This window comes from Taudactylus pleione, unplaced genomic scaffold (assembly GCF_031769625.1).
Source record: "Taudactylus pleione unplaced genomic scaffold, aTauple2 ptg000934l, whole genome shotgun sequence".
Lineage (NCBI taxonomy): Eukaryota > Metazoa > Chordata > Amphibia > Anura > Myobatrachidae > Taudactylus > Taudactylus pleione.
In genome coordinates this window covers 3,483,091-3,510,556 of record NW_028285335.1, presented here as the reverse complement: position 1 = coordinate 3,510,556, position 27,466 = coordinate 3,483,091, and the positions used below count along the sequence as shown (strand labels likewise).

The following is a 27,466-nucleotide window of genomic DNA, read 5'->3' as shown; positions in this document are numbered from 1 at the left end:
TGCCCTTACAGCTCCCCGGAGATGCCACAGCCACCGGGATGTTACTCCGGAGCTAAACACATCATTTTTGTTTTTAAATTTTAGGGCCCCATTTACAAACGAAGTATAACCCCTTTAGTGCTCGCTAAAGGGGTTATACCATTTTGCTGTATTTAGTAAACAGCGGTAATCTTAGATTACCGCTGTTTGTACAGCATCGCTCTCGCCATCTAAAAGATGGCGAGAGCGATGCGGGCCCCATTGCCGGCAATGGAGACCCGGCGGTGCCTTTCCTGCTTCAACGAAGCCTTCCAGGCACTGCCGGGTCTCCCTGTCATGCACATGCGCAGACGGACCGTCGCGCATGCGCATGACCCTGAAGCCTCGTCGCTGGCAGCGTTAGGCTGCCAGCAGCCCAGCAGAGGACCTCGTCGAGGACGAGGATTCCGCTGGACTTCGCGGGACCTCGCCGGAGGGGTGAGTATTACTAAATACTAGTGGAATTTTTGTTTGTATCACAGTGATACTAAGTCATACATGGAATCCGATATAAATTTTAACTTCACGCTGGAATGCAGCTTTCGAAATTAACTCTTGGTAGTCATTTTTTACCCATAGATCAAGAGAAAGGGCACCCAGCAACATAGTGGCTTAATAAATATATCCCATAGACCATAGGCTCCCAAACGTGGTCCTCAGGGCTCCCCAACAGTTCAGGTTTTGGACATATCCATGGTTGAGCACAGGTGGCTTAATTAGTACCTCAGTCAGTTGGACCTAACCATCTGTGCACAAGCATGGATATCCTTAAAACCAGGACTGTAAGGGTGCCTCGAGGACCGAGTTTGGGAACCCCAGCCATAGACACTGAAACTAACCCTGGAGTGGGTTTCTCACAGAAAAAAAAAATATATATTTTTTTTTAATTCATGCAGCTGTTTATAAGAGTAAATTGTTTTGTGGGAAAAGAACAACTGAGATATTGTCAGGGGAGATTGAAATATAATCAGCAAGTTACAAAAATATCCCAAGACAAGGGGAGTAGACGGGTAGTAGCCTGGAATGTTCAGTGATAACATGTGACTTCCCCGCAGCCCCCACTGATTAACTAAAAATGTGACAAGTTCCTTCTTATCAGCTCTATGTAAATAAATAACTTCAGATCATGATAGAGGCATGTTCAGACACTCTGCATGCTCCAGTCATTGGTAAATATAGCTATGACAAAACAAACATTGATAGATTGTAATTCGCAGATAACAAGCATTACATATGGATTTTGCCCAACCCAAATATACAGTATTACGGTGTTTTTAAATAGGCTCTATTTTTTTTTTTGGTTTTCCTTTTGCATTTGTCGACATATATTGGGTCTAATTGATTCAGAGGTGGACGCAATGTCAATATCAGACACAGTGGACTGGTTTTTTTTTTTTACTACTGCGCATGTGCCAAAGCCGTACTCCGCACGCACAGCGACTAGTTAGCAACGACTGTCGCAGAGAGAATTTATTTGCAAAGTGAGTGTTTGAGGAAAGTAACAGGTGGGTGGCTAGGGCAGGCATGTTGGGACCATTTTCTGGGCGTGCCCTTGTGAGCCTTTGCCATAGTTGCCGACAATCTGGCTGCCTCTTCCGGTAGGAGGCAGCCAGGTCAGCTCAGCGTGGGACATGACAGACATTTGGGGGTGGAGTGGGGGCATGACTGTGTGATCGGTCCCGCCCCCTTTTACACAATGCCAAGATAACTGGCACTGTGCAGCAGTGGGAGGGGCCATGATGATGTGATTCAGAGTTAATCGCCTCATCAGCTCCCCCTGCACCTCCCACTTGTATTGTATAAGAGGGCAGCTCCTGGGGGAAATGGGGAGGCCGGCGGATGTGAGACAAGACTCTGTGCACAAGACGGCGGCTGGACCAATAACCTGTTTTTGCAAGTCTGCTGCGTACGGGATCACAGGCTATTGTGTGCATCTCTGAATCGGGTCCATTGTCTCATTGTAGGACTTTACCTAGTTTCTATGCATAGCCTAGTAAGTTTACTTTCAGACTTTACCGTAGCTGCCATTGTTTGTCTTCTCTTCTCCATATTCCCTTACATGCAATGATGAGCAATTTAATCTTAAAACACATTACCGTTCATTTCAAGGTACAAATTCAATTAGAAGTGAATTTTGTGCCTTCGCCACACTATTCAATAGCAATTGTTTCATAAACCATAATATCAGGGGTAGATTTACTAAGGAGCTGGTTGCCAAAGCTGCCAACCATCGTTTTAAAACGACAATAGGACTACACCTGCTACACCAGGCTTGTTTAGCATTTATATCTATTGCCGTTTTAAAACTATCGGTCAAAGCCGTCTCTGACGATCTGCTCCGTAGTAAAAAACAAACAAAAAAAAACCCCTCAGCAATAAACTAAAACATCACATTTAATCAGAGAAAGAGACTCCTATCTGTAATAACAAATCAGCAGGAGTTTTACACAAGTTTTATACTGTAAGCTATAGCTATCAAGTCTGCCAATAAGAGGAAGGGCCGCAGGTGACAGCTTGGGCCCTATGGCTGCTTATTGAACATCACTGCATTAGTTTGTGCCAGTGGGTCACTGTACTTGGGGCTCTGCAGCCTGTTGGGGGGCTCTGCAGCCTGTTGGGGGGGCTCTGCAGCCTGTCGGAGGCTGGATATCCAACTTCCTTCTGGCACCATCGGAGGAGTGATTCTATCCCAGGACTTCATCATTTACAGGATCCAAGGTGATGATCAGACACTGAGCAAGTTGTTAGCAGCACTTTGTGTGTGTGTGGCTGCACCTCACCTCCTGGGGACAAGCGTTCTATAGCCATCAGGTTGAATGTACATGTGTACAGACTTGGATGCTACATCAAGCACTGAAGGAAGAGTTCAGACACCGGGCTGGCTGAACCTGCTGTGGACATGGAGTTAAGAGCTCATCCCGGGATGTCCCTCTCATCACAGACCTTTTTAACTATACTCAGGTATTGTTAAGCACTTTGCTGGACATATCCGGTTGCAAGTTGCAGGAGTCACCCTCTTCCACATCACACTGTGTGGACTTGGGGACTTAATAGGGATTTCTATCGTCATTGATGTTTCAAACCACTATTCATTTGTTGTTGATGTTTTTTTGCCATTGATGGCAACCAACAGTGGTGCCTTCGAAGGCGACCCCTTCATTGGACAACCCTACCTTACAACCTTATAGACCAGTAGTTCTCATAAGTGGTAGGGATGGCCATCAACCATCGAAGGCTTTCTGCCATCACTGTCAATGGTTTGTTGCTGTTGATGGAAAGTACCAATGGCGCCATCAATGGAGATCACCAATGGTGAACCCTGTGATTGACAACCCTACCTGCTCTGGACTCCTAGGGACTGAAGTAGTTCTCCCCTTCCTATCTCCATAGCGCCTGCAGCAAGACTGTGCCATTTAGCCCCGCCCTCTGAACGAACTGATTCTAGCTCTGAAGCAGATAAAAATGGTCTCAGGTGGTTTAGGAAGCTTTGAGTTAGGTGAGCTGTATTGTAGGCTGTTCACATCCCCTATGGTTGAAGGCTGTGACCTCAGGCAATACCCCGTCCCCCGCTGGGCCAATCTGACCCTGCTTCTGATATACTCTGTGCTGCTGGTGACCTTGCTCCTTTCACTATATAACTCTCAGTCTGTGGCGTCCTGCAGCCTCTATTCTCCTCCTCACCTCATGTCACAAGCAACACTGTCCTCACTAACACATCACTCATCTCCTGATATACTCTGTGCTGTTGGGGGACCCTGCTCCTCCCACTATATAACTCTCAGTCTGTGACTTCCTACTGCCTCTATTCTCCTCCTCACCTCATGTCACTGCCCCTGTCACATGCAGCCTAGTCCTCACTAACACACCACTAATCTGATATAATCTGTACTGCTGGGGACCCTGCTCCTTCTGCTACATAACTCTGTCTGTGGCTTCCTGCTGTCTCCGTTCTGACCCTCACATCATGTCAATGCCACTGACCCTCACAGTCCAGTCCTTGCTAACATAATCTCATAAGTGGACTGGTCACTGCCCCCACAAGATCAGCACAATCATTATCTGAAATACTCAGTGCTGCAGTGGTTACTGTATTGCAATGTTCTATTGAGTTAAAGGACTGACTCTAATCCAGTGGATATCCGGATGGTAGATAGTCGACCTTTTAACCATTTAGGCCTTTTGTCCCTGTTGACCTATTGCCGGTCTACCTTCTGGTGACTGTCTACTTAGATACTGTCTACCTATAAATCCACACCCATCCAGTATTTCGCAAACCTAATAGTTACCAACAAGTCATGTTTTGGCTGAGACAGTAAATATTCCACGTGTCAGAAGTGATTGGTTGACTGGCATGGTCGGCAAGTCACAATGGCACATGCAGTTCATCAATTGCCGGCGTTCCAAGAGTTGCTTACCCCTGCACTAGACCAGGGGTGCCTAGAGGCGGGGGGGGCGGGTACTAATTACCCAGGCCCGGGCTTGCTGGAGGGGCCTGGCGGGGGCTCGAGCCCGACGCCGCACCCTCCTCCCTCCTATCTATCCGCAGCCCACCACATGCTGCTGTGTGCTGGTCTGCAGTGTGAGACTTCTCGCTGCAGTCTCCTCTGCCTGCCCCCCCCCCCTTCCTAGATTTGCGCCGGGCTGAGGGACTCAGAAGCGCCCTGCTCCCCAGAGCAACTAAGTTTTTTTCCTTCTTTTTATTTCTAAGGGGGCGTGGACACGCCTCTTGCGAATAGGCCACGCCCCCTTCACCCGGGCCGGCTCTTAACGGCCCTGCACTAGACTAACCCACTAGTGTAATTAGAAATATGATTTTTAACCAAAGTCAATGCTTTTAAACTAATATGAAAACTGCGCCTATAGAATGCAGTAGAGGGCACAGTGATATTGAAAGCACTGCAATAATCACTACAGAGAATAACTGAGCTTGGTGTACAGCTCGGTGCCTTTGTAGTATGAAGAATAATGTTTATTTTCCTAAATGAGAAGGTGACCCCTAATACAGAGGCTACACTGCTGCCAAAAGCTTATCCCATCCTGCCAACTTGTTCATCTTATGCTACCGAATCCTGCGCAGAGAAGAATTATATGCACCCTTCATTGATTTTTTTTCCCCGTACAGCAAATTTATTATAGTTTCTCAACTGCAAGACTGGTAAAAATCAATCAGAATAAGCTGCATAATAATAGTAATAATAAAAGAAAGTGGATCCCACAGGGCTATCTAGGAGTCTATCCTCCCAGACACGGTTATACATCACACAGAGTACTGGCTGTCTGCTTCCCCCCAGCTCTCTCAGGGATATACACCGAGCTCTGAGCTGGGAGCTTCATAATCCAGGTTATCATTTTATTTTTATTGTGCCTGAGTCCTATGTAACATCTACATGTATAGCGAGCATTAAATACTGGGAAAAGAACATTTACTACTGTGGCTTACAGAGCACTGCTAAAGAGCATTTTGCACACATTTGTCTGAACATATAAATACATAATAATAATAATAATAATAATAATAACATAGACGAACAAGATCATGTGCCTGCAATGACCTAATTAGCTCACTCACTTCAAAGTCCAATGAACTGACGAGTCCGCACACTTCAGTATTCAATGACCTGACTAGCTCACTCACTTCAAGGTCCAATGACCTGACTAGCTCACTCACTTCAAGGTCCAATGACCTGACTAGCTCACTCACTTCAAGGTCCAATGACCTGACTAGCTCACTCACTTCAAAGTCCAATGACCTGACTAGCTCACTCACTTCAAGGTCCAATGACCTGACTAGCTCACTCACTTCAAGGTCCAATGACCTGACTAGCTCACTCACTTCAAGGTCCAATGACCTGACTAGCTCACTCACTTCAAGGTCCAATGACCTGACTAGCTCACTCACTTCAAGGTCCAATGACCTGACTAGCTCACTCACTTCAAGGTCCAATGACCTGACTAGCTCGCTCACTTCAAGGTCCAATGACCTGACTAGCTCACTCACTTCAAAGTCCAATGACCTAACTAGCTCGCTCACTTGTTCAGTATGCTATGAGCCTTTATTATTATATATATTTATAGGGTGCCATTTATCTGTTACCAAACTGGATTGATAGCTTCTAACAGCCGGATCATAATGTGTGTGGCCAGCTTTAGTATAGTCTACAAGGGTCCATGGGGGGGATGGGTGTGTGTCTATGAGACAGAGCTCACGTGGACGCCCCTGCGTAGGGGTGCTAGCAGTAGTACAGTATGTCAGTAGAAGCAGGAAGAATTATACATCCCTTATACAATCTCAGCATTGCAACCACTACAGATATGTACTATAGGAAGCACATTCCTTAGATAGATTCATAGTTCTGTGGGAGTAAAGACTGGAGGCCGGAGAATATCTATCTTGCTTATACATGTTTACAAATGACTCCCTCTTTCTGAATAGCCTGGAATGCGCTTTGTGCTGACTTCTGAGAGCAACATACAAGAATCTACGTCTGACGTGTCCCATCTAGGACACCAATGTGTAATTGTTGCATGTTACCTTGATTTCCTGGATGTTGCAAAGTGTGGCATTTAGGGGTCGCTGCAGGGTTGAACGCACACCGGCCGCAAATGCGCTCACACTGCGCACACGGAAATAAATACTGATGATCACTGGTATGCAGAATTGTACGGATCTCTTTGACGGCACCACCCGGAAGTAGTCATCGGCATTATTCCTGGTGCAAGAGACGCATCTTGGAATCAGACAGATATTTGCGTATATGCTCCACTCTGTAGAGCCAGCAGGTGCGTCTACGTACCCTCAGAGCACTTAGTCTATGTGCAAATACCCCGTTGCCAGTTACGCCCATGGAGATGTAACTGTGGAGCCACTTGTTGAAGCGTACCCTCAACTACGGAGCATGTGCTAATATATCCAAGATCAATCCTCAAATCTATAAATATTGATAAAAACACACTAAGCAGGCGCTAATCAGAAATGTATAGAAGGTGAGTTTAAAAATCTGCAAAACAAATTATGAACCTGTGTAAGCTCAAACCTGTGACCAACCTAGTTGGACACCCCAAAATCCAAACAAAAAGAGTTTTGCGCTAATGTTATATTAAGTATCACTATCTCTATTGGATATGGTAGAATGAACGATCAAGACGCCAATCAATTTAGTAAATAAATCAGTTTATAATATATATAAAAAAATGAAAAATTTAACAATAACAGCAATAACATTAAAACAAAATTTCATATAGATTCATCTCCTATTGTTAGCAGCATATGCAAAAATAGCAGACCACTTGGATATAGGGCCTGATTCAGAGCCGCTCGTAAGCGGCCGCTCGTTCGTTCCCAGCGATGTTTGCCCAACTGCGCATGCGTACGGATCGTAATACGCATGCGCAAACCAGTCAGTGCAGCCGAAAATTGTTTGTTCGCTAAATAGCGAATGCCTGCTATTTTGAGTGACAGGAGGAGGCGTATGTGGGTGGTAACAGGGGAAGGTGCTTGAAAACGGGGAGTGGAGATCCGAATGCAGGCGTGCTTAAAGGTCAAAACGGGCGTTTTATGGGTGTGCATAATTAATACAGCAGCGTCATTGACCACGTCACTGGGTTATTTTATAGTCAGAACTGCTCGCAAGATTGCGGTAAGAAAAACCAACCACAAGAATAGCGAGCAGTTCATACGCTGGTCGATGTACTCGATTAATCTAATAAATAGCGGACATGACGTAGGATGCGAGCGGCCAGGGGGCGTAGTTTCCAAAAAAACGACCGCAAGTTTTTTTCGCTCGTTCAGACATACAGGCGTGAACAGACCGCAAAGAGCGAACGGTTCATTTGAATAGCCACCCCTATTTTCAGTATGAACGACCGCAAATAGCGTCCGGCTCTGAATCAGGCCCTAAGTTCCTGTATATTACTTGACCTAAGAAATCCTGCTCTAGACTATCCGTGCTGAATAGGTTTATGCAGATGTATAAATTGTCAGCATGGGCACCTCACCACATCATCCGTAAGGAGAAAACAAAGTCCGCTCCCTGGTCTCCAGACCTGTAGTAAAGAGCGTCGCCTCGGAAAGCTGTGATGATGCATCCGCAGCCGAACTTCCGAAGTAACAGGCGATTCTATGGGCAAAGGTATTTTAAGTCAGCTTGTGACAGCCCCAAGTAGCAAAAGAGACGGGTGAGTAGTCCCCCCACTCCGCGGATCTCCAGTTGATAACGGATAGAGAAGATATTTTGATGTTAGCGGTTACTCCAAAATGGTAATCCAGTGGCAGCACCAAGTCCACTGACGCGTTTCGCTTCCTTATTAGAGGCTTGATCAATCCTCAAATCTATCTTGCAAGCAAATCTGTGTCAGCCCCATGGAATTTACAGCTTTATAAAGCAAATAGCGATCTGTCCTGCAACAGCCCAAAGCGAAATCCAAATAGACTGCTGCACATTCACATAAAATAGCAACATTGCAAAATTGGACATTTCAGTGTATACTGCAAATCTGTTTGAGCTAACTAATTTTGTCCAAACTACCATTATTTTTTACTGTTTTCCGGCATTTGGGAGCAAACGGTCGATTGTCATTTGCTCCCATGCATCACCAGATTTTCATTCCAACCAGCCAGAGTGGACAGATAATCTTATAGTTTGTACCTATCTTAAGTACTAAGAATACTGATAATCAAAACATTTATAATAAACTCTAGCAATTAAAATAAGGTTTGTAGTACGTTTGGCCAAAAATGTATGCCCAGCTACCACGTCAAGGTGAACTCATCAGATGGGTCCCTAACATCCCTAATACAGGCACATGACTTACCTATAATAGTGCCCATTCTAATATGCAAACTGCAATGCAAGGACCTATATTAATTACAATCACCTAGGGGCAATTGGGAGGGGTGCTAATCCAGGCAAAAGGAGTCTCATTTTCAAGTGTACATTAAATACACACATACAGAGGGAAAAAACGGAGGCGGTGGAATGTAGCTAGACTGCAAACCTTCATTTTAAACATAACAAGGGGTGCTGCCTTGCTAAGAAAAAGAAACTAAAATGTAGATTCACATGGACCGGCAGCGGAGGATTAAGAATTTAACAATGTGTGCCCAGCCGATCTATCGCGTGGAGGGTCCCGGCATCAGCAAGTGTATACACACTTGCCGATGTCGAGAGAGATGGGGCGGCAGTGGGGGGGGGCCATGCTGCATTCGGGTCCGAGGGGGTGATGTCGCTGATGACGTGCGGGAGCACGCATTGGATCGGACGACATATTGCTAGTGTGTACCCTGCATTAGAGTAATGGTGCATACACACGGTCAGATTGTTCCTTCAGATATGAACGATAACGATTTAAAAATCGTTCAGTCGTTCATATCTGAAGGAAAATCGTTCATATCTGACATGCCTGAACGATGGACGATCAACGATGCGCGTCCCCGTTTGTCAGATAACGATATCTGACATCTGATGGGTTTGCAGTCAGACTTGGACGATTCCATTCATTTTAATGCAGTCAAAAATCGTTCAATCGTTCAAATCGTTCAAAACTTTGGTAAAATCGTTCAAATCGTTCAGTCGTTCATCTGACAAATCTGACAAGTCTGACAAATCTGACCGTGTGTATGCTCCATAAAGCTGCATACACACACAACGATTTAGTTAATGAACGATTTTAGTAAACGATTTTCTACCTTGAAAAAATTAACTAAAATCGTTTACTAAAATTGTTCATTTACTATGTTCATTTAAATGTAATGAACGATTTTTTAGAACTACAAACGATTTTTGCATATTCCCTTACTGAAAATCGTTGAGTTGACAAGTCTGACTGAACTACAAACTACAAACGTGAACGTGCATGAACGAAAATCGTTCATCGTTTGACCCAGAAAGTGAACGATTTTTACAAACGATTATCGTTAAACGATATTGTTTAACAATAATCGTTCAAAAAATCGTGTGTGTATGCACCTTTAGGCTACTGAAGGGGAAGTTAGGGATAAGCACAAGGGGAAGGGCTTGTCATACTTAACTCCAGAAGCAACACAGGATCCGCCGGAAGTCATCCTGACATCCCCGTCAGAACTGGAAGACACCGCTGGAGCTGCCTGACCCGCCGGACTAAGTAAATCACCACTAGACCATCAGGGATGTTTTGTCAACATTTCATCAGTATTGACATGTTGAATGTCGACGTGACCAATGTCGACTTGTCAAGCATGTCCACAAATTATACCATACCTTTACACAAACCGGGATATTATCTTTCCTTAGAATATATGTTTTCTGGTAGTTTATACTAAAGTAATAAAATCATGTGTGGGCAGCATGGTTGGTGTAATGGTTAGTATTACTGTCTCATAGCATTGAGGTCTTAGGTTCTATTCCCACCAAGGCACTATATGTATGGGATGTATAGGAAAGATTCCTGGACTGCACACCCGGAATATATATAATGAGAGGTGCTACCTGTTGAGACTTATTGCAGGCACAGAAACAGACAAATCACAGATGCACAACTCCAAATTACTGATTATATATAAATACATTATGCAATAAAATGTTGCAATCAATAGAGGTTTTTAGCATAATCATGGCCAAGGTTATGGGCCTACTTCTGCTCCTTATAAGATTATGTATTTTATATATTCCACTGCAAAAGGATCTGTACTGTATACTAGTCAACAGAACAGGCTATGTACTGTATAGTACACTAGTCTCTAGAATGGACTGTGTATTGTATATTAGTCATCAGTACAAGCTGTATATAGTGGTGTCCAGAATGGGCTCTGTATTGTATACTAGTCACCAGAGCAGGTTATACATAGTACACTAGTCTCCAGGATAATCTCTGTATTGTATACTAGTCACCAGAACAGGTCATGCATAGTACCTGTGTATTGTATTCTAGTCACCAGAACAGGTCATGAATAGTACATTAGTCTCCAGAATGGGCTCTGTATTGTATACTAGTCACCAGAACAGATCTTGTATAGTACACTAGTCTCCAAAATGGGCTCTGTATTGTACAGTATACTAGTCACCAGAATAGGTTATACATAGTACACAAGTATCCAGAATGGGCTCTGTATTGTACAGTATACTAATCACCAGAACAGGTCATGCATAGTACACTAGTCTCCGGAATAGGCTCTGTGTTATATAGCAGTCACTTTAAAATCTGATGATGCCCCAGGCAGCTGAATGGTCAGAATTACAGCCATGAGCTTATCTATAATGGGTGCACAGTGTGAGGTGCGCACGGGTCCCACACCACACTCCCTGCGCCCATTCAATATACTTACCTCTCCGCCAGTGCCGCAGGTATCACCAGAAACATGGCGTCCACACCATATTCCTGATGATCGTGCATGTGCAGTAGTCTCTGCCAGAGTCTACAGCGGAATAAGCCGTTCAGAGTGAGGGAGGGGCCCTCACAAAGGCTGCCCTCGGACCCTCCCCTCTCAGGCATGCACACATACTATAATAATCTGTGGATAGTGGAGTATATTTTTCCTTTTACTGTCAATATAAAGTTACAAATTACAAACTTATAAAGTAAAGAATTCACTACACAGCGATGACGGCTCCTGACTCAAGGTCTTTTTACATGTTGGTAAATTGCATTTCTTGTGCATAAGTTGCAAAAATGCCATATTTTTCTTAAAAGTAGGTGTCCCAATGGATATATAAGATTTATATGAAGTAAATATTTTTGTTTTGCAGTATATTCACTCCGCAGGCGTTGTGCACAGGGTAAGTGTATCAATACATTGGATAAAACAAAATAAATTACAGTATATATGTGACTCCCCAGATATTGTTAGTGTATCTGTCATTTACACACCATATAGGTCCAATATATGCCACCTATGTAATCACTATTTCATTACTAGGACTGATTACCAACCCTGAGGCATGAGGTACTTAGAATGGGCTTAGTGCCTCATGCCTCCGTGATGTCAATCGTCTGTGGTAATTTATTAGGCTGCATTCTCTTTTATTTTGATTCAATTACCAAAATGGTTGCCATTACTGGAGGTAAATCACGAAGTGCAACCATTTACTGTGTAGTGCAAAACTGGGGGGTACAAACATTTCCACTCCACTGAAGGGCTTGTATTATGCATCCGCTACAAGTAGGCTCTATACTTTCAAATGTGACCTGCGCCTCCTGTAATTAGTAAAATCAGTTCTGACGTCACCTTAATCTCATGGTTTATGTAAACCATAAATTAGGTTAAACTACTAGTAGTATTATTTTACTATTTTACTTTCATAAAAAAAAAGAAACTGAAAAGTTACATTTAATGTAAAGGCTGGTACTAAAGTGGTAGGAGATTTACTGTGACTTTTCCCCAGTGTGCCCCCAGAGATCGCGCTGCTGCTCTCCAAGGCAAGGCGCCCTACAAGTTTGCACACTCATTCAAAACCAAGGGGTCTATTTCCTAAGCAGTGTTAGGAGACAGAGTGAAAAGTGATAAGGTGCCAGCCAATCAGCTCCCAACTGTCATCTCACAGGCTGTGTTTGAAAAATGACAGTTGGGAGCTGATTGGCTGGCACCTTACCACTTTTCACTCTGTCTCCTAACACTGCTTAGTAAATAGACCCCCACGGCATAGACAGCGTTCACACAGTAAAGCTGGGTACACATTAGACGATATTTTGAACGATTTGCCCAATTCTAATGGATTGGAATGACAAATCGTCAAGCATACATGCCTACCCTCGCGGAAATCGCGGGAGGCTCACGATTTTTCGGGTAACCCGGAAGGGTAGACACTTCTCCCACATTCTGCCCACTTCCTAGTGAAGTGGGCAGAATAAGGAGAATTTTCTTGCGGACCGGAGGGTCCGCGAGTAGGGGGCGTGACCTAATGAAGCAATTCTCATAGAATTGTGTCATCTGGCCACACCCCTTTATTTAAAAATGCACCGTTCATGGCAAATTGCAGAGAGGGAACGGGGCTTAATGGCGCGACCTGTCCAGCCCCGCCCCCAACAACTCCCATCCGCTTCTCATCCCCAGGCTTCTCCCGGGGAGAAGACAAATGTCGGCAAGTATGTCGTCAAGTGTGTATGCACTACGCGCGATCCCGCCTCATCGTCCTTCGCATCTTCAGGTCGTCGCTACATGCAGCTCAATCTGACAATTTCGTTAACTATTTTGTTCAAGTCGTGCAGTGTGCACGCTCTACCGGACAACCAGGCCATATGTTAACATTATATAGTTAACGATAAAATGACCAAATGGCGCACAATATATTGTTTGGTTTTGTGGAAGATTGTATGCACTATATCGTCTGTCCGGGAGTTCAAGTGAAAGCGGGACGGTCATCGCATTGTTTGCTGATTGTCTGATGTGTACCCCACTGAGTGCAGGACAGGTGACGGTACATTTAAAGATACAATTTCCAATAGCCCTTACTATAATCACATGTCCTGAGAGCAATCAGTAACCATTTGAAGCTTCACCCCAGTGGAGCATGTTGCCTCTCTAAGCAGTACGTGGTAACTCCCAGTAACATAACGCTATAAACTGTACAATAAATATCATAGACGGGAGCTACATACATAGTTCTCTTCACTTCCCAGCACTCCAACAATACATCTTAGTCTGTACACAGGTGTTTAAGAGAATATGATACTATAATATACAGTAGCTGTTTAGAATTGTACCAGCAGGGAAGTAATCCCTTAGATAATGTATGTCAGATATATGTAAATAGTTTGAGTTATGTTCTCCAGATCTCACTTTAGGAGAGATAAGAAACTTTAGTTACTATACAGAACTGTCTAGACCGGGATGCAGTCTGGATACCGACGGGCCTTATCCCGCCCGCCGATATCCCGACACTGGCAGCCCGATAGGGGACTAAAGATAGGCATCGAAATCCCGACGACTATCATTAGCCCCACTACAAAATACCGACACTGGCATACCGAACGAAGGTAAGCCGGGTGTCTTAGCGTCTAGCCGTGGGGGGGGGGTTAAGTTTAGGATTACCACTATTGGGGGCACTGCATGGGGGGTGGACTGCTACTGGGGGCACTATATAAGGGGCACTGCATAGGGGTACCACTACTGGGGACACTATATAAGGGGCTTACTACTGGGGGCACAAGGAGCACTGCACAGGGGGGACCACTACTGGGGGCACTGTATAAGGGGCACTGCATAGGGAGGATCACTACTGGAGGCCTGCAGAAGGGGGTCCTCTCCTGGGGCACAGGGGGGCACTGCATATGGGCACCACGATGGGGCTGCCCCATATCTTTAATTTTACATTACATTAATCCCATATGGACCCGCCTCCTCCCTGGAACACTTGAGGGGGGGGGGCGCCGTAGCACGCACGTTCTTTGGGCACACTGGCAACACGCTACTCCTCTGCCAGGGCCGCCTGCATGCATTTGTCCCCCAGGCTAAAAGTTGCCAGCCAGCCCCTGGTTAGGGGAGGGTTAGGTTACTTACCAACCCCAGTCGGGAATTAGGTCAGTTGGGGTTCCGCTGTCGGTTTTTGATCCGGCGGCTATTCCGCCGCTGGCATTAAATACCGATTCCGTCTAGATCTGCATTGGTCAGCATACTCTCCTGGAATCACTTATAATGATTGTATCCCGCACCAGTCTCTAGAAAATCTATATTGTTATTCATCCATTAACCAGTGGTTCTATTACTATACCTTGTCGTTTAATATTAGAGGTTCAAATTTCCTCATATATTCTACAAGGTTATAGTATGGTGCTACCCCATTGCTAGAAGTCTACGACCAATATTATCAAGAGAAAAAGAAAAAGGAAGAGCATCTTTACGGGTGCACTCTGAGCCACATATTGTGTTAAAAAAATTCACATTTTATTGGTATACATTAAAAGTAATAGCGTTTAGTTTCGATAATTGGTGAAATATTAAAATAGTGTATAGAAAAGAAAGAACAGTGTATTAAAATATGTAAAACAATTCTTACGGCTAATGTGATTATATTATCAACCTTTAGCATTACTGATACATTGTAGTATTGGATTGGTAACATAATAATGATTTAGAAACCTTCACTGTGAAAGAATACAATTAAAAATACATAATAGCACAGCTCCAACAGGACTAAAGCAATATAGCTTTTCCACTAAGAGAATCAAACAAAAGGTTGATAATAGGACATTAGCCATAGAATTGTTTTACATATTTTAATACACTGTTCTTTCTTTTCTATACACTATATATTTTAATATTTCACCAATTGTCAAAACTAAAGGCTATTACTTTTAAAGTATACCAATAAAATGTGAATATTTTTTTTAACACAATGGCCCGTATTCAATTCGCCGTGGAAAGTCGGAATCCGCAACAAAGTATCGCAGATGACGTAATTTCGCCTGGTGGAAACTTATTTCCGTATTCAATTTCAAATGCTTTTCGCATACGCGGAAGGTCAATGCAATGTAATAGGCGGAAAAGTTTCGCAGGTGGAATAGCAGGTGGAATAGCAGGTGGAATAGCAGGTGGAAAAAGAGTGTAGGTTTGCAGTTTTGGGGTACAAACATCGAGAAAACACTCAGCACCCTTGGGACAGACCCCCTAAGCATAACTGCGTAAAAAAAAACACCCCAAAAATTTTTTCAAAATGGGGCGGAAAAGTGCAAAGTGGGGGTACAAACTATTAAACTAGCGAAATAGACTTTTGGGGGGTCTGCAAGTAAGGGGGATTTATTTTGTTGATTGCAGGTGCTTGCTGAAGGTGTGTTTTTTAAAAATTTACTTTAGCAACTTTAAACCATGCTTGCACTCATTTTACGCAAATTGAATACGGCGAATAGCGGGGTCGCACACTATAAGTTTCCGCGGCCAAAACACGTGATGTTGGCGAAAAGTGTGGGAGGCGGAAAAGTATCGTGGGTGCGAAACTAATTGAATACGGGCCCTAATTTGAGAAAACTTAATTCAGAGTGCATCCGTAAAGACGCTCTTTCTTTTTCTCTTGAAAATATTACTCTCCTGGAATGTCCGGGACACTCATGAATTTCAGGGAATTCCCCAGTGACTGACGGGAGAACAAGGCACACACGTTTTGCCCAGTTTCTTCTGACATGGGGACGTAAGGCGAGATTGTCGCCGAATCACATCATCATGGCCGAGCTCACTGCGCTATGTCATGTTTCACACCATTTGCACCACAGGGGACGGGGGCCGTGATGATGCATTTTGGGCTGCCCTGTCTCCTGTAGGTTAGAACAATAAAGGGGATGTAGTTGGGATCCCACCACCAGAACACCGACAAGGGTTAGAGAATACCGGCACCAGCATCCCAGCGCCTGTGATCCTAGCGGGTAAGTATGAGAGTTAGGTTTAGGGGTTAGGCACTAGGGAGAGGAGCGTTAGACTGCGGGAAGGGTTAGGGTTAGGCTGCGGGGAGGGTGGGTTAGGGATTAGAGTAGGGGTACTTACCTTTGGGCATCGGTATTCTGGCTGTCGGGATACCGCTGTGGGTATTCTGACCGCCGGGATCCCGTAGAAAACACAAATGAAGTATGCAAATATGGCCAAGACTGAGTCTTGCGCTGTTCTTAGAAATTAGAATTAAACATTAATTCATATTATTTTGCTACTGTAATTGTGTATTAAGTAGATCTCATCTATGATACACACTAAAGGTGCCTACAAACATGGCGATATTTTACCCGATATGGCCGATTCCGACGCATCGGAACGACAGATCATGTAAAATATGCCCAAATCGTGAGTCCCCATTCATGATCATGATGCGCATCCCTGCAGGTCGCACATCGCATCAGATCTGCCGTGCTGTAAGGCAGAACTGACAATCTCAAGTCACGATGCACTGGAATAGTTTAGGAGGCACGATAGATTGTGTGCCAAATTAGCAGCCGTTCAGACCAAATCGTGCCCACGACTACCGGGGAGAGTTCAGGGGGAAATCGTACACATCGTGGGATTGTGAGCACATCGCTATGTGTGTAGGCACCTATACAGCACAAGGCAGAACATCTTGATACACGGGAAGTCTCATCAGATGTCGTGGAGACACCGTGATCCAATAACTAAATAAATAAATAATATTATTGTAAGAATAACAGACCACAATATCATATAAAACCACATAGACCAGAACAGTGTGGTTCTCAACCTCAACCGGTCATGTTTTGAGGATTTCTGCCTGTGGAAGCAGGAGGGATAATTACTAACCAGCACAATTGATTAACTCACCTGTGTATAATTATTCACAAAACATGGCCCTGCAAGTGATCTAGGGCATTTGTTTCTCTTATTACAAACATAGGGGGTCATTCAGACCCACTCGCAAGTGGGTCGATGGTCCCCACTGCGCATGCGCACGACAGAGGGAGCTCCGTCGTGCGCATGCGCGAGACCCGGCGAGCGAAGGACTTTCCATCGCTCCGGGTCTCGCACCAAAGGGGGCGTGCTGTCGATGTTGATTGACAGCACGCCCCCTTTGGTGGCCGTGCCTGCCAGACGGAGGCGTTCCCATGGGAACGCCTACCATCTGAAGCCGGCCCCACTGACATCACTAGTGATGTCAGTGGGAGTGATTTTGGCTCTGATAGAGCCAAAATCACTCCAGGGCTTGTGGTTGAGAAACCCGACCACAGGGTTTCACTCGCAAGTCCGATGGTCGCGATGGTCAAGACCATCGCGACCATCTTGTTGCACGCTCGTATATGCTGTGGGTGGTGACCCACAGCTATACGAGCGTCCAGGAGGACGCTCCATATTAATGGAGGAGGGTCCTGATTCAGAGCGAGCGCTCTGATCAGAGCGTCCGGCTCTGAATCAGGGCCATAGTGCGGGATATCGTCAGGTTGACCATGTGCGGGGATGAGGGAGGGTGCATGCACTGAATGACATATCGTTCAGTGTGGGCACTGCACACTACAATGAACGACTGAACAATAACATTATTGTGCAGTCCTTCATTGTCGGCAAGAGGATACGCAACATTACTGGACGATTTATGAGTGATTAATGAGCTCATTTTAATCGGCAAGTGGATATGCACCTTCACTCTAAGGCCCTGATTCAGAGCCGGACGCTCTGACCGAGCGCTCGCTCTGAATCAGGGCAGGGCTATTTTTTTTTTAGAACGGCCTCCTGGCCGCTCGCATAGCTGTGGGTGACCACCCACAGCTATAGCGAGCGGCCAGGAAGATGGTCGCGATGGTCAAAACCATCGGGCTTGCAACGAGACCCTTGTGGTAGGGTCTCGTTGCCGCAAGCCCCAGAGAGATTGCGGCTCTAACAGAGCCGAAATTTCTCCCACTGACATCACGAGTGATGTCAGTGGGGTCGCCCCCAAACGGAGGCGTTCACATGGGAACGCCTCCGTTTGGGCAGCCACTCCCCCGGCCCGCCCACCAAAGGGGGCGTGCTGTCACTCAACATCGACAGCACACCCCCTTTGGTACGAGACCCGGAGCGAAGTATTGCCCGTCGCTATCCGGGTCTTGCGCATGCGCTCTGGGCCACCATTGACCCGGTTGCGGGCGCTCAGCGCTTGTGACCGGGTCTGAATCAAGCCCTAAATCTGCTCATTTTAACACCCAACATCACCTGACTGTAATGCAATATGTTTTTAAGAAGGTACAAAGGCGTGATGTATGGTTACATGCTGCTTGTAACCTCACAGGACAGCAGATTGGACGATGTGATGAACGACCGTTGGGGACAACGGATCGGGCGTACACACTAAATGATGTGTTCATATATTGTTCCGATCCGCGCTGGAACAATATATTGTACGTTACATTATATAGTGTGTACCCAGCTTTAATCAGGCTCTAAGTTGTGAAATGTAAGATATTTTGAATTCATACAAGTGTAACTCATATCACATAGTTTTAGGTTGCCAGTATAAACTCAATTTTGTACATTTTTGCTTGACAATAGTGCTGTGTTTATTACAGGACCTAAAACCTAGCAATCTGGGGGTGAATGAAAACTACGAGATTAAGGTAAATAGGTTGTATAACAGGCAAGCATTTATCTTTTGCATAAAATCACACAACAGTAAGAAAACAATTCTCAAATACAAACCGGTGTAATATTTGGAATCGGTAACACATTGTCATAAAACTGACACATTGCTATGCTATATATAGAGTCTGCCAATGATATGAACAGCATGAAATAATAAACTGTTACGGTTATCTCATTAAATACTAGATTGTAATACGTAAACACTATTTATCTGTACTCTGGGTATTATAATTTTCATGCAATACTATATAAAGTGCTGCTAAATTTCCCCCTCGGGACACACTACATTCTAGAATGTTAAAATAATCACAATGTATTTCTTCCTGGGAAACATATTATTCACAAATCTATGCAATCTTTAACTTCAGATTTTAGATTTCGGGCTGGCTCGGCAGACAGAAAGTGAGATGACCGGATACGTGGTTACTCGCTGGTACAGGGCACCAGAAATCATCTTAAACTGGATGCATTACAGCCAAACAGGTGGGTGACTATAATATACAATACAATATTTCTCATTATGTTTGCCATCATTCGATATCAGTGATATTGGTTAGCTATTGGCGGTGATGTCTAGCCCAAGTATGATGTCATAAAAAGATGACATATTAATTAATGGGAAATTTCCTTTCCTTTCAGTGGACATTTGGTCTGTTGGATGTATCTTGGCTGAAATGATCACTGGACATGTCCTGTTCCCAGGTGGAGACTGTATCCTTTGTGCATTCTACATATTATAACTAAGGGGCATTTTCAACATGGGAGCGAAAAGTCCGTGCTGGACTTTTCGCTCCATATCGGAGGTTTGACAGGGATAAAGTATCGGGCGCGCCCGCTTTATCCCCGTATTCAATTTGAAAGTTGCAAAAATGGGAGCCGGCGGAAAGGTATCGGGAAAAATTTGGGAATTTTCGGGAAAGCATCCAGGGACCCCCGTAATGATGTCCTGACATGAGGGATCATTATGGGTACCCCCATTTTGGCCTGTGGAAGTTAAGCTTTTAAATAGCCGCGGCAAGTCTTTTTTTCCGACAGGGTAGAAGGGGTGAAGAAGAGCACTTAGCTTTTTTTTTTTAAATCGGTGCATCAAATTTGGGGTACATGAAAATGGGTGCAAGCCTATTTTTAAGTCCCTAAGGTGCATTTTTAAAATTCTTCAAAAATGCACCTGCCGCTACCACTCGCATTCTTTAAAACACCTGCCGCATACTTGGGATCCCCCCCCTGAATTTATTTAGTTAGTTTAAAATTTGTTCCCCATATTTTTTTTTTTTTTTGAATCCCAAAATGTAACTAATTTTTTTGGGGTGTCCCTATTTTAAAAAAAAACTTTTTGACACAGATCATTTTAAGGGGGCATTCCCAAGGGTGCAGGCTATTTTTTTTTAAAGCCTGCACCCCTAAACCCCAATTCTGCACTTTTTTTCGCCAACAAAAGGCTGGCGAAAAGTTATCCCTGTTTTTTAACATTGACTTTACACACCAGCGAAAAGTCAATGTAATTGAATGCGAGGATATTGGAAATAGGCAAAATGACGTCATCGGCAAAAACTTATCTCCGATAACTGACTTTTCGCCCCATATTGAATATGGCCTTATGAGACAAACACTTGACAAAAGAAAGTATTTGACTATCATATTGACGGGAAATGGAAAGTGTTATCATGTTTTGGGGGAGATGTATCAAACTCTAAAGAGTAGAGGAGTGGACAAGTGGAGAGGTTGCAACCAAACAGCTTCTACCTTTCATTTTGTAGAATGTACTTGATAAATGCTAGCTAGAAGCTGATTGGTTGCTATGGGCAACTTCTTCACTTGTGCTCCTTGACACTAACCTCTTAAGAGCAAGGGGGAACCATTTATCTTATCAATTTTTGTTAATTCATTGTCCTTTGCAAATTTAACAATATTAAACAATGCACAGAAAAACAATACATACAGTACATACAAAATGCAAAAATAATCAAACAACCAGTCAGCAATAAATGAACAGTATATAAACAGTACAAAGAATTGCAGACCCAGCTATTGGCAATACAGTGAGCATCAGTGATAATTAGTAGCCACATGAGATAGGGCAGTGCTCAGAAGCATGTGAGACGTGTGCAGTGTTAAGAAGGAAAACACAAGGGTAATTAGAGTGGTACAGAGGCAGCGATAATTTGCAGAGCGGGGGGGCAGGAAGGGAGTGTAGGTAGAAACTAGGTTGGAGATGTGAGAGAGGAGTGGCGGAGGGCTTAGTAGGGCAAGGTGAGGAGTTTGAGCTGGGTTCTGTAGGAGACTGGGAGTCGGTGTAGTGACTGGCAGAGAGGGTCAGAGAGGTGGAGCGGTGACAGAGAAAAATAAGGCAGGCTGCTGTGTAGGATAGTTAAAAGAGGTGCGAGGTGGGACTTGGGAAGACCAGAGATAAGGAGGTTACAGTAATCGAGGCTTCATAGGTGAGAAAAGGCCAGAGATCCTGGAGTTGTTGCAGACTTGAAAGTGGTAGGAATGGGAGAGGAACTCAATATGAAGGGTGAAGGAGAAAGAGAATTCCTGAATGACTCCTAAGCTGAGACAGTGTAGATGGTCTTCAACTTGTAGGGAGAGGAGGAGAGGTGAGGGAAGGCTGGATGAGGGTAAAGACAATGGGCCTGATTCAGAGCCGGACGCTCTGACCAGAGCGCTCGCTCTGAATCAGGGCCCTCCTCCATTAAAATGGAGCGTCCTCCTGGACGCTCGTATAGCTGTGGGTCACCACCCACAGCATATACGAGCGTCCAAAAAGATGGTCGCAATGGTCTTGACCATCACGACCATCGGACTTGCGACGGCGACCCTGCGGTAGGGTCTCCCTGCCACAAACCCTGGAGTGATTTTGGCTCTATCAGAGCCAAAATCACTCCCACTGACATCACTAGTGACATCAGTGGGGCCGGCTTCAGACGGTAGGCATTCCCATGGGAACGCCTCCGTCTGGCAGGCACGCCCCCGGCACGCCCACCAAAGGGGGCGTGCTATCAATCAACATCGACAGCACGCCCCCTTTGGTGTGAGACCCGGAGCGACAGCTTGGCTGTCGCAGTCCGGGTCTCGCGCATGCGCACGACGGAGCTCCCTCCGTCGTGCGCATGCGCAGTGGGGAACATCGACCCACTTGCGAGTGTACTGCCGCTTGCGAGTGGGTCTGAAATATGACCCCCAATGTAATCAGTTTTAGACATGTTAAGTTTCAGAAAAGTGCTTGGACATCCAGGATGAGGTGTCCGAAAGACAACTTGAGACACGAGACAAGAGGGAGGGGTCAGGCGAGGAGAGATCTATTTGGGTTTCAAAGAAGCTGATGAGAGCCAAGAACAGATCCTTGGGGGTCTTCAATAGGTGGGGGAAGAGGGGATGTTAGGGGACTTCGGTGTAGATGCAGGAAATGAGTTGTTCATAAGGTAGGGGAAGTCATGAAGGCCGATGGAATGGAAGGCTTGCAAGAGAAGAGGGTGGTCAATAGTGTCAATGGCAACAGAGATGTCAACAAGGACCAGAATGGAGAAGGGGCCCTTCAACTTGGCATTGAAATGATTCTTGGTGACTTTGGTGAGGGGTGTTTCCGTGGACTGGTTAGAACGTAAGCCAGATAGAAATGAATAAAGCGGGAAGAGGAGAGGAAGTAGGCGATAGTTTTGCATAACCCATTAAAGATTCTTAGAAGCAAAGGAAAGATGTAAATAGGGCTATAATTAGACAGAGAGGGGAAGGTCAAGGGAGGCTTTTTTGCATTTTGGGGGAGGCAAAGTAATGTTTGAAAGGGTAGGGTGAGGGATTGGGTAGAGGAGGAATAGTATTTATTCCTATTTGTCAGCTATGACCCCCCCCTCTCCTTCTATTATCAGCCTGTTAACTCTTTTTCTAGTGACTGACAAGTTAAGGGCCTGATTCGGTATCACTTCCATTGTGCTCTCTGCTTAACTTACACATCAGATTTTGATGAGTTGTATAAGATTATTGAAGTAATAGGCAGTCCACAACCATCGCTGATCAACAAGATGGAAAGCAAACATGTAAGTGACTGCTCTGTGTCTGTGACAATGAAGACCGTCTTTATTTTGCTGCAACAGCACTTTCTCATGTGAGGGAATGTGTTCTGCTATCATGGAATAAAACTTCCTTAGAGCATACCTATCGCATGCACGGTGGTGGCCGCCATTTTGTAGGATCCACCAACATGCATGAGAATGCAGCCTCTCTCTTCACTTAAGGTGCCCACACACATAGCGATATTTTACACGATCTGGCCGATTCCGACGAATCGTGACGACAGATCGTGTAAAATATGGCCAAATCGTGCGGAAATCGTGAGTCCTAACTCACGATCACGATGCGATGCGCGTCCCCGCTGGTCGCACATCGCATCGTCAGATCTGCCGTGCAGTAGGGCAGATCTGACAATCTGGGACAAAATGCACTGGGGAAAAAAAAAAAAAAAATAAGCAGCACGATAGATCTTATGCTTTTTACTCCAAATCGTGTGTAGGAGCTGCCGGGGGAGAGTTCAGGGGAAATCGCACACATCGTGGGATCGTGTGCAGATCGGTATGTGTGTGGGCACCTTGAGAAACAGTGATATCCCTGAGGCACGAGGAGAAATGGCGTCTCCAACATGCTAAAAGTTTGGGCCTAATTGGTCACAAATTGCAAAAGTGTATGAGCCACAAAAGCCAGCCAGTCCTGACCGTCGTCTCATCAAGATCTATGAGATATCAGTCAGGATACCAGATTGGTCTTTGTTTAATCAAAAAAGAAAATGACAATGTTAAGAAAATTGTTGCTTTTAAGCTCGAAACGTCGCCAAAATCTCGCCAAAAAGTCGATTGCTATTGCATTTGGGCAAAGCTCTGCACATTTTCCTTTCAAATAATGATCCGTGTTCAATAACATTGAACTTCATGTTCTGAATCTAGAATATAAATGGTCTTTGTAGGAAGATGCATGTTATAACATAAATCTAGGTGTAAAGGTTTTTTTTGTTTTTCCATCATAAGAATTACAGTGTTTCTTTCATTTTATTCATTTAAAAACATTTTTTTAAATAATTTTTCCCCTTCAAGACTGGAAACATTTTAAGTAGAATCAAGTTCACATCTACAATACTATATTACCACCTTTATTCACACAGCATGAAATGATTGTTATGATAATTTTACACACCTTATGATACTATCTGATCTTTGATTTCTGTCCGCAGGCTCAGGACTACATGAAGATGCTCCCGCAGAAGCAGAAGAAGAATTTTAAAGAGTTATTCCCAACCATGAGCGCGTTAGGTGCGCAGACTACTTAAGCTAAAGAATACGAAACATGTAACAAAAAGTAAAGAAGCAGGACAGTCCTGCCAATATAGGAACTGTTAGGAGGCATGGATACGGACATAAGTGGGCTTAAATCGAGGAGCATTAGTTAAAAAAATCTAAAAAGATAAAATTAATAAAGAGGATGAACGTAAAGGGTCAGTATTTACACTTCCCACACAGACAGTTCCAGCGGGACCCCTAATATTGCAAAGGGCTGCAAAGATTTTAGAGAGGCGTGCTCTATAAGGAGAGTAAAAAAAAAAGTGCATCTAGAGCCTGAATCTGAGTCGGACGCAAGCGCAAAATTAAACTTTACGCAGACTGTGCATGTCTTGAAAACAGCAAACGCAGTCTTCGTACGCGTCACAACAAAGCGTCCACAGTAGCAAGAGTTGGGTCTCCAGTGGACTTAAGCTTCCACAAACTGGCCGTTTCTGAGAGGTTACCCTGTGGACGCACAGAACAGATGCTCCTCATGGGAGTGTTGTGGGCGTGTAGCACGACTTCCATGCTTGTTTGAGGCGAGCGGATAGAGGCCCTGATTCAGAGCCGGACGCTCTGAAAGAGCGCTCGCTCTGAATCTGGGTGTAATTCTTTTTTTTTTTTGTGCGGCCTCCTGGCCGCTCGCGTAGCTGTGGGTGACCACCCACAGCTATAGCGAGCGGCCAGGATGATGGTCGCGATGGTCAAGACCATTGGGCTTGCGACGAGACCCTTGTGGTAGGGTCTCGTTCATCGCAAGCCCCAGAGAGCTTTCGGCTCTATCAGAGCCGGAAGCTCTCCACTGACATCACTCGTGACATCACTCGTGATGTCAGTGGGGCCGACCCCCAAACGGCAAGCGTTTCCTCGGGAACGCCTCCGTTTGGGCAGCCACCCCCCCGGCCCACCCACCAAACGGGGCGATCTGTCACTCAACATCGACAGCTCGCCCCCTTTGGTACGAGACCTGGAGTGACTGCCTGTCGCTAGCCGGGTCTCGCGCATGCGCACGACGGAGCAGTCTCCGTTGTGCGCATGCGCTGTGGGCCATCATCGACCCGGTTGCGAGTGCTCAGCACTTGCGACCGGGTCTGAATCAGGCCCAGCATTGGAACACTTGTCTTAGATGTTTTGCACCCAGCGTGGGGTGGATGCAATTGCTGCTACTAATGATGACGGCTGTGGCCGGAAAAATTGGTGGGCAGAGCGATGCATACGCATGACGTGGCACAGATGCACGCATAGACAGACGGATACCTTTATAAGCATAAGGTAGTAATGCACTTGTGGCTGCTTTGCATCTGCCTTAGAATCAGGATTTTACTCAGATTTAGATCCTCTGCACATGGGTAAATTTAGCAGTTTCACAAACTACTATCATAGTTTAGTTTAAATCTTCACACCCGGTTACTACGCCATGGAGCACACTAAATAAAGCAATCCAATAAAGCTACATAAAGCTGTCTTAGCTTAGTGCTACATTGCTGTAAGGACACGGAGACGCACCAGATGTCTTTGTCAGCAAATACTTGAGGATGAGTTTATAAGTGTGGCGCTTGCTGAGTGTAGACTGGATGAGGCAGTTTATGACTTTCATCTCTTCCTGTCTCACCAGAGATTGATCTTCTGGAGAAAATGTTGGACTTAGACCCAGAACGGAGGTTATCTGCCGCAGAATGTCTGGCACATCCTTACCTAGAGGAATACCACGACTCCGAGCCCGACCCACCTGCTGAGAAATATGACGACTCTTTTGAAAGTTTGGACCTTCCGATCTCAGAATGGAAAAGTAACATATTAGCACTTACTGGTCTAATTTGTGATGCCGACAACACAGACACACTATTGCTCGAGCCAAGCTACAGGCTGTAGGATTGGTGTTAGTAATGGGCCTGGTTCCTCAGCTACATGCAAGACCCAATGCGGCTGCATCTAGTGTTTTCTTTGCAGACCGCACGGGCCTCTGCCAACATGCCAGATGCATCTTTGGGCAGCTCCGAGTGATTATGAGTCAGACTCATCTCAAACCATTTCTGTCCTTGGCCATTACTGGATTCCGCACACTTGCCAATACGCCACAGGGTGCATGCAAGAGTAGCGCCTTGTGGGCGTTTAACCAGAGTTACACCCTATTTTAAGTTGTGTGCATGCCCAGGGGACTCCTATTTCAGTTCTAACATCTAGCGTGGGGTGGGGTAGGTCTTAGGGCGCATATCCACTACACGGTTCGCTCCATGAGCGATATCGTGTAGTGTGTCCACACACACCGAATAATATATCATTCAGTGCCGGCACCCACCCTCATCCCCGAACCTGCACAACCAGACGATATCGTCAGGTTGGACAGCAGGTTCGGGTGAAGTGTGACGTCAACGACCAGCGGTAGCGCCCATCGCTGGTTGTTGACGGCATATCCACTGGACGATATAATGAACTATACCATTATCGTTCATTATATCGTCTAGTGGATACGCGACATAAGAGCCGATAATACTGATGATGGTTGCTCTAATAGATGGAGGGCTGGGGGCAGCACATTCACAGAGATGCATTTGCAGCCGGTGTACGGAATTGCTGGACTTAAGCTGCATACACATGTAAAGATTTTCTGTCCAACCAGCCAACTAGTTGATTGGTTGGAATGAAAATCTGGTAAGGAATGAAAGCAAATGACAATCAGCAATTTGCTCCCAAACGCCGGAAAATGGACAAAATCTGATGTTTGAACAAATTGTTTAGATCAAACATTTAACAAACTTGTCTGACGTCATTTTCATCTGTTTTCTGCCATTTAGGAGCAAATTGTTGATCACCAGTTACTCCCATACATTACCAGATTTTCATTCCAACCAATCAACTAGTTGGATGGTTGGACAGAAAATCTTTACGTGTGTGCCGAGCTTTAGTTTCAGAACCAATGGGTCACTGAAAGAAAGGACTGAGCAACAATTCCACATTGACTTATTTTTTCTTTAAAAGAATTTTGTGCATTTTCTTATATACTTAATACTTTATTTGTAAAATTATTCTGCAGAATAGAATAATAGATCTCCAATACTGTAGCTGCCACTGGGAAAAAAACGTTCTGACTCATGGAAGTGTTTGGTTCCTGCTTTCTACCAGCAATGTA

At 45.0% G+C, this 27,466-nt stretch overlaps 1 protein-coding gene across 1 annotated transcript in view; it reads left to right on the top strand.

Annotated features, from left to right (window-relative positions):
• The window catches only part of LOC148473340 (mitogen-activated protein kinase 12-like), a 46,909-nt gene that overhangs the window by 16,555 nt on the left and 2,888 nt on the right, over positions 1 to 27,466 (top strand). Inside the window, exons 5-11 of the mRNA XM_088459773.1 lie at positions 11,739 to 11,768; positions 18,958 to 19,005; positions 19,399 to 19,513; positions 19,670 to 19,741; positions 22,985 to 23,064; positions 24,249 to 24,327; positions 25,952 to 26,125. Coding sequence (XP_088315899.1) covers positions 11,739 to 11,768; positions 18,958 to 19,005; positions 19,399 to 19,513; positions 19,670 to 19,741; positions 22,985 to 23,064; positions 24,249 to 24,327; positions 25,952 to 26,125 — 598 coding nt within the window. The remainder of the gene's footprint in view (positions 1 to 11,738; positions 11,769 to 18,957; positions 19,006 to 19,398; positions 19,514 to 19,669; positions 19,742 to 22,984; positions 23,065 to 24,248; positions 24,328 to 25,951; positions 26,126 to 27,466) is intronic.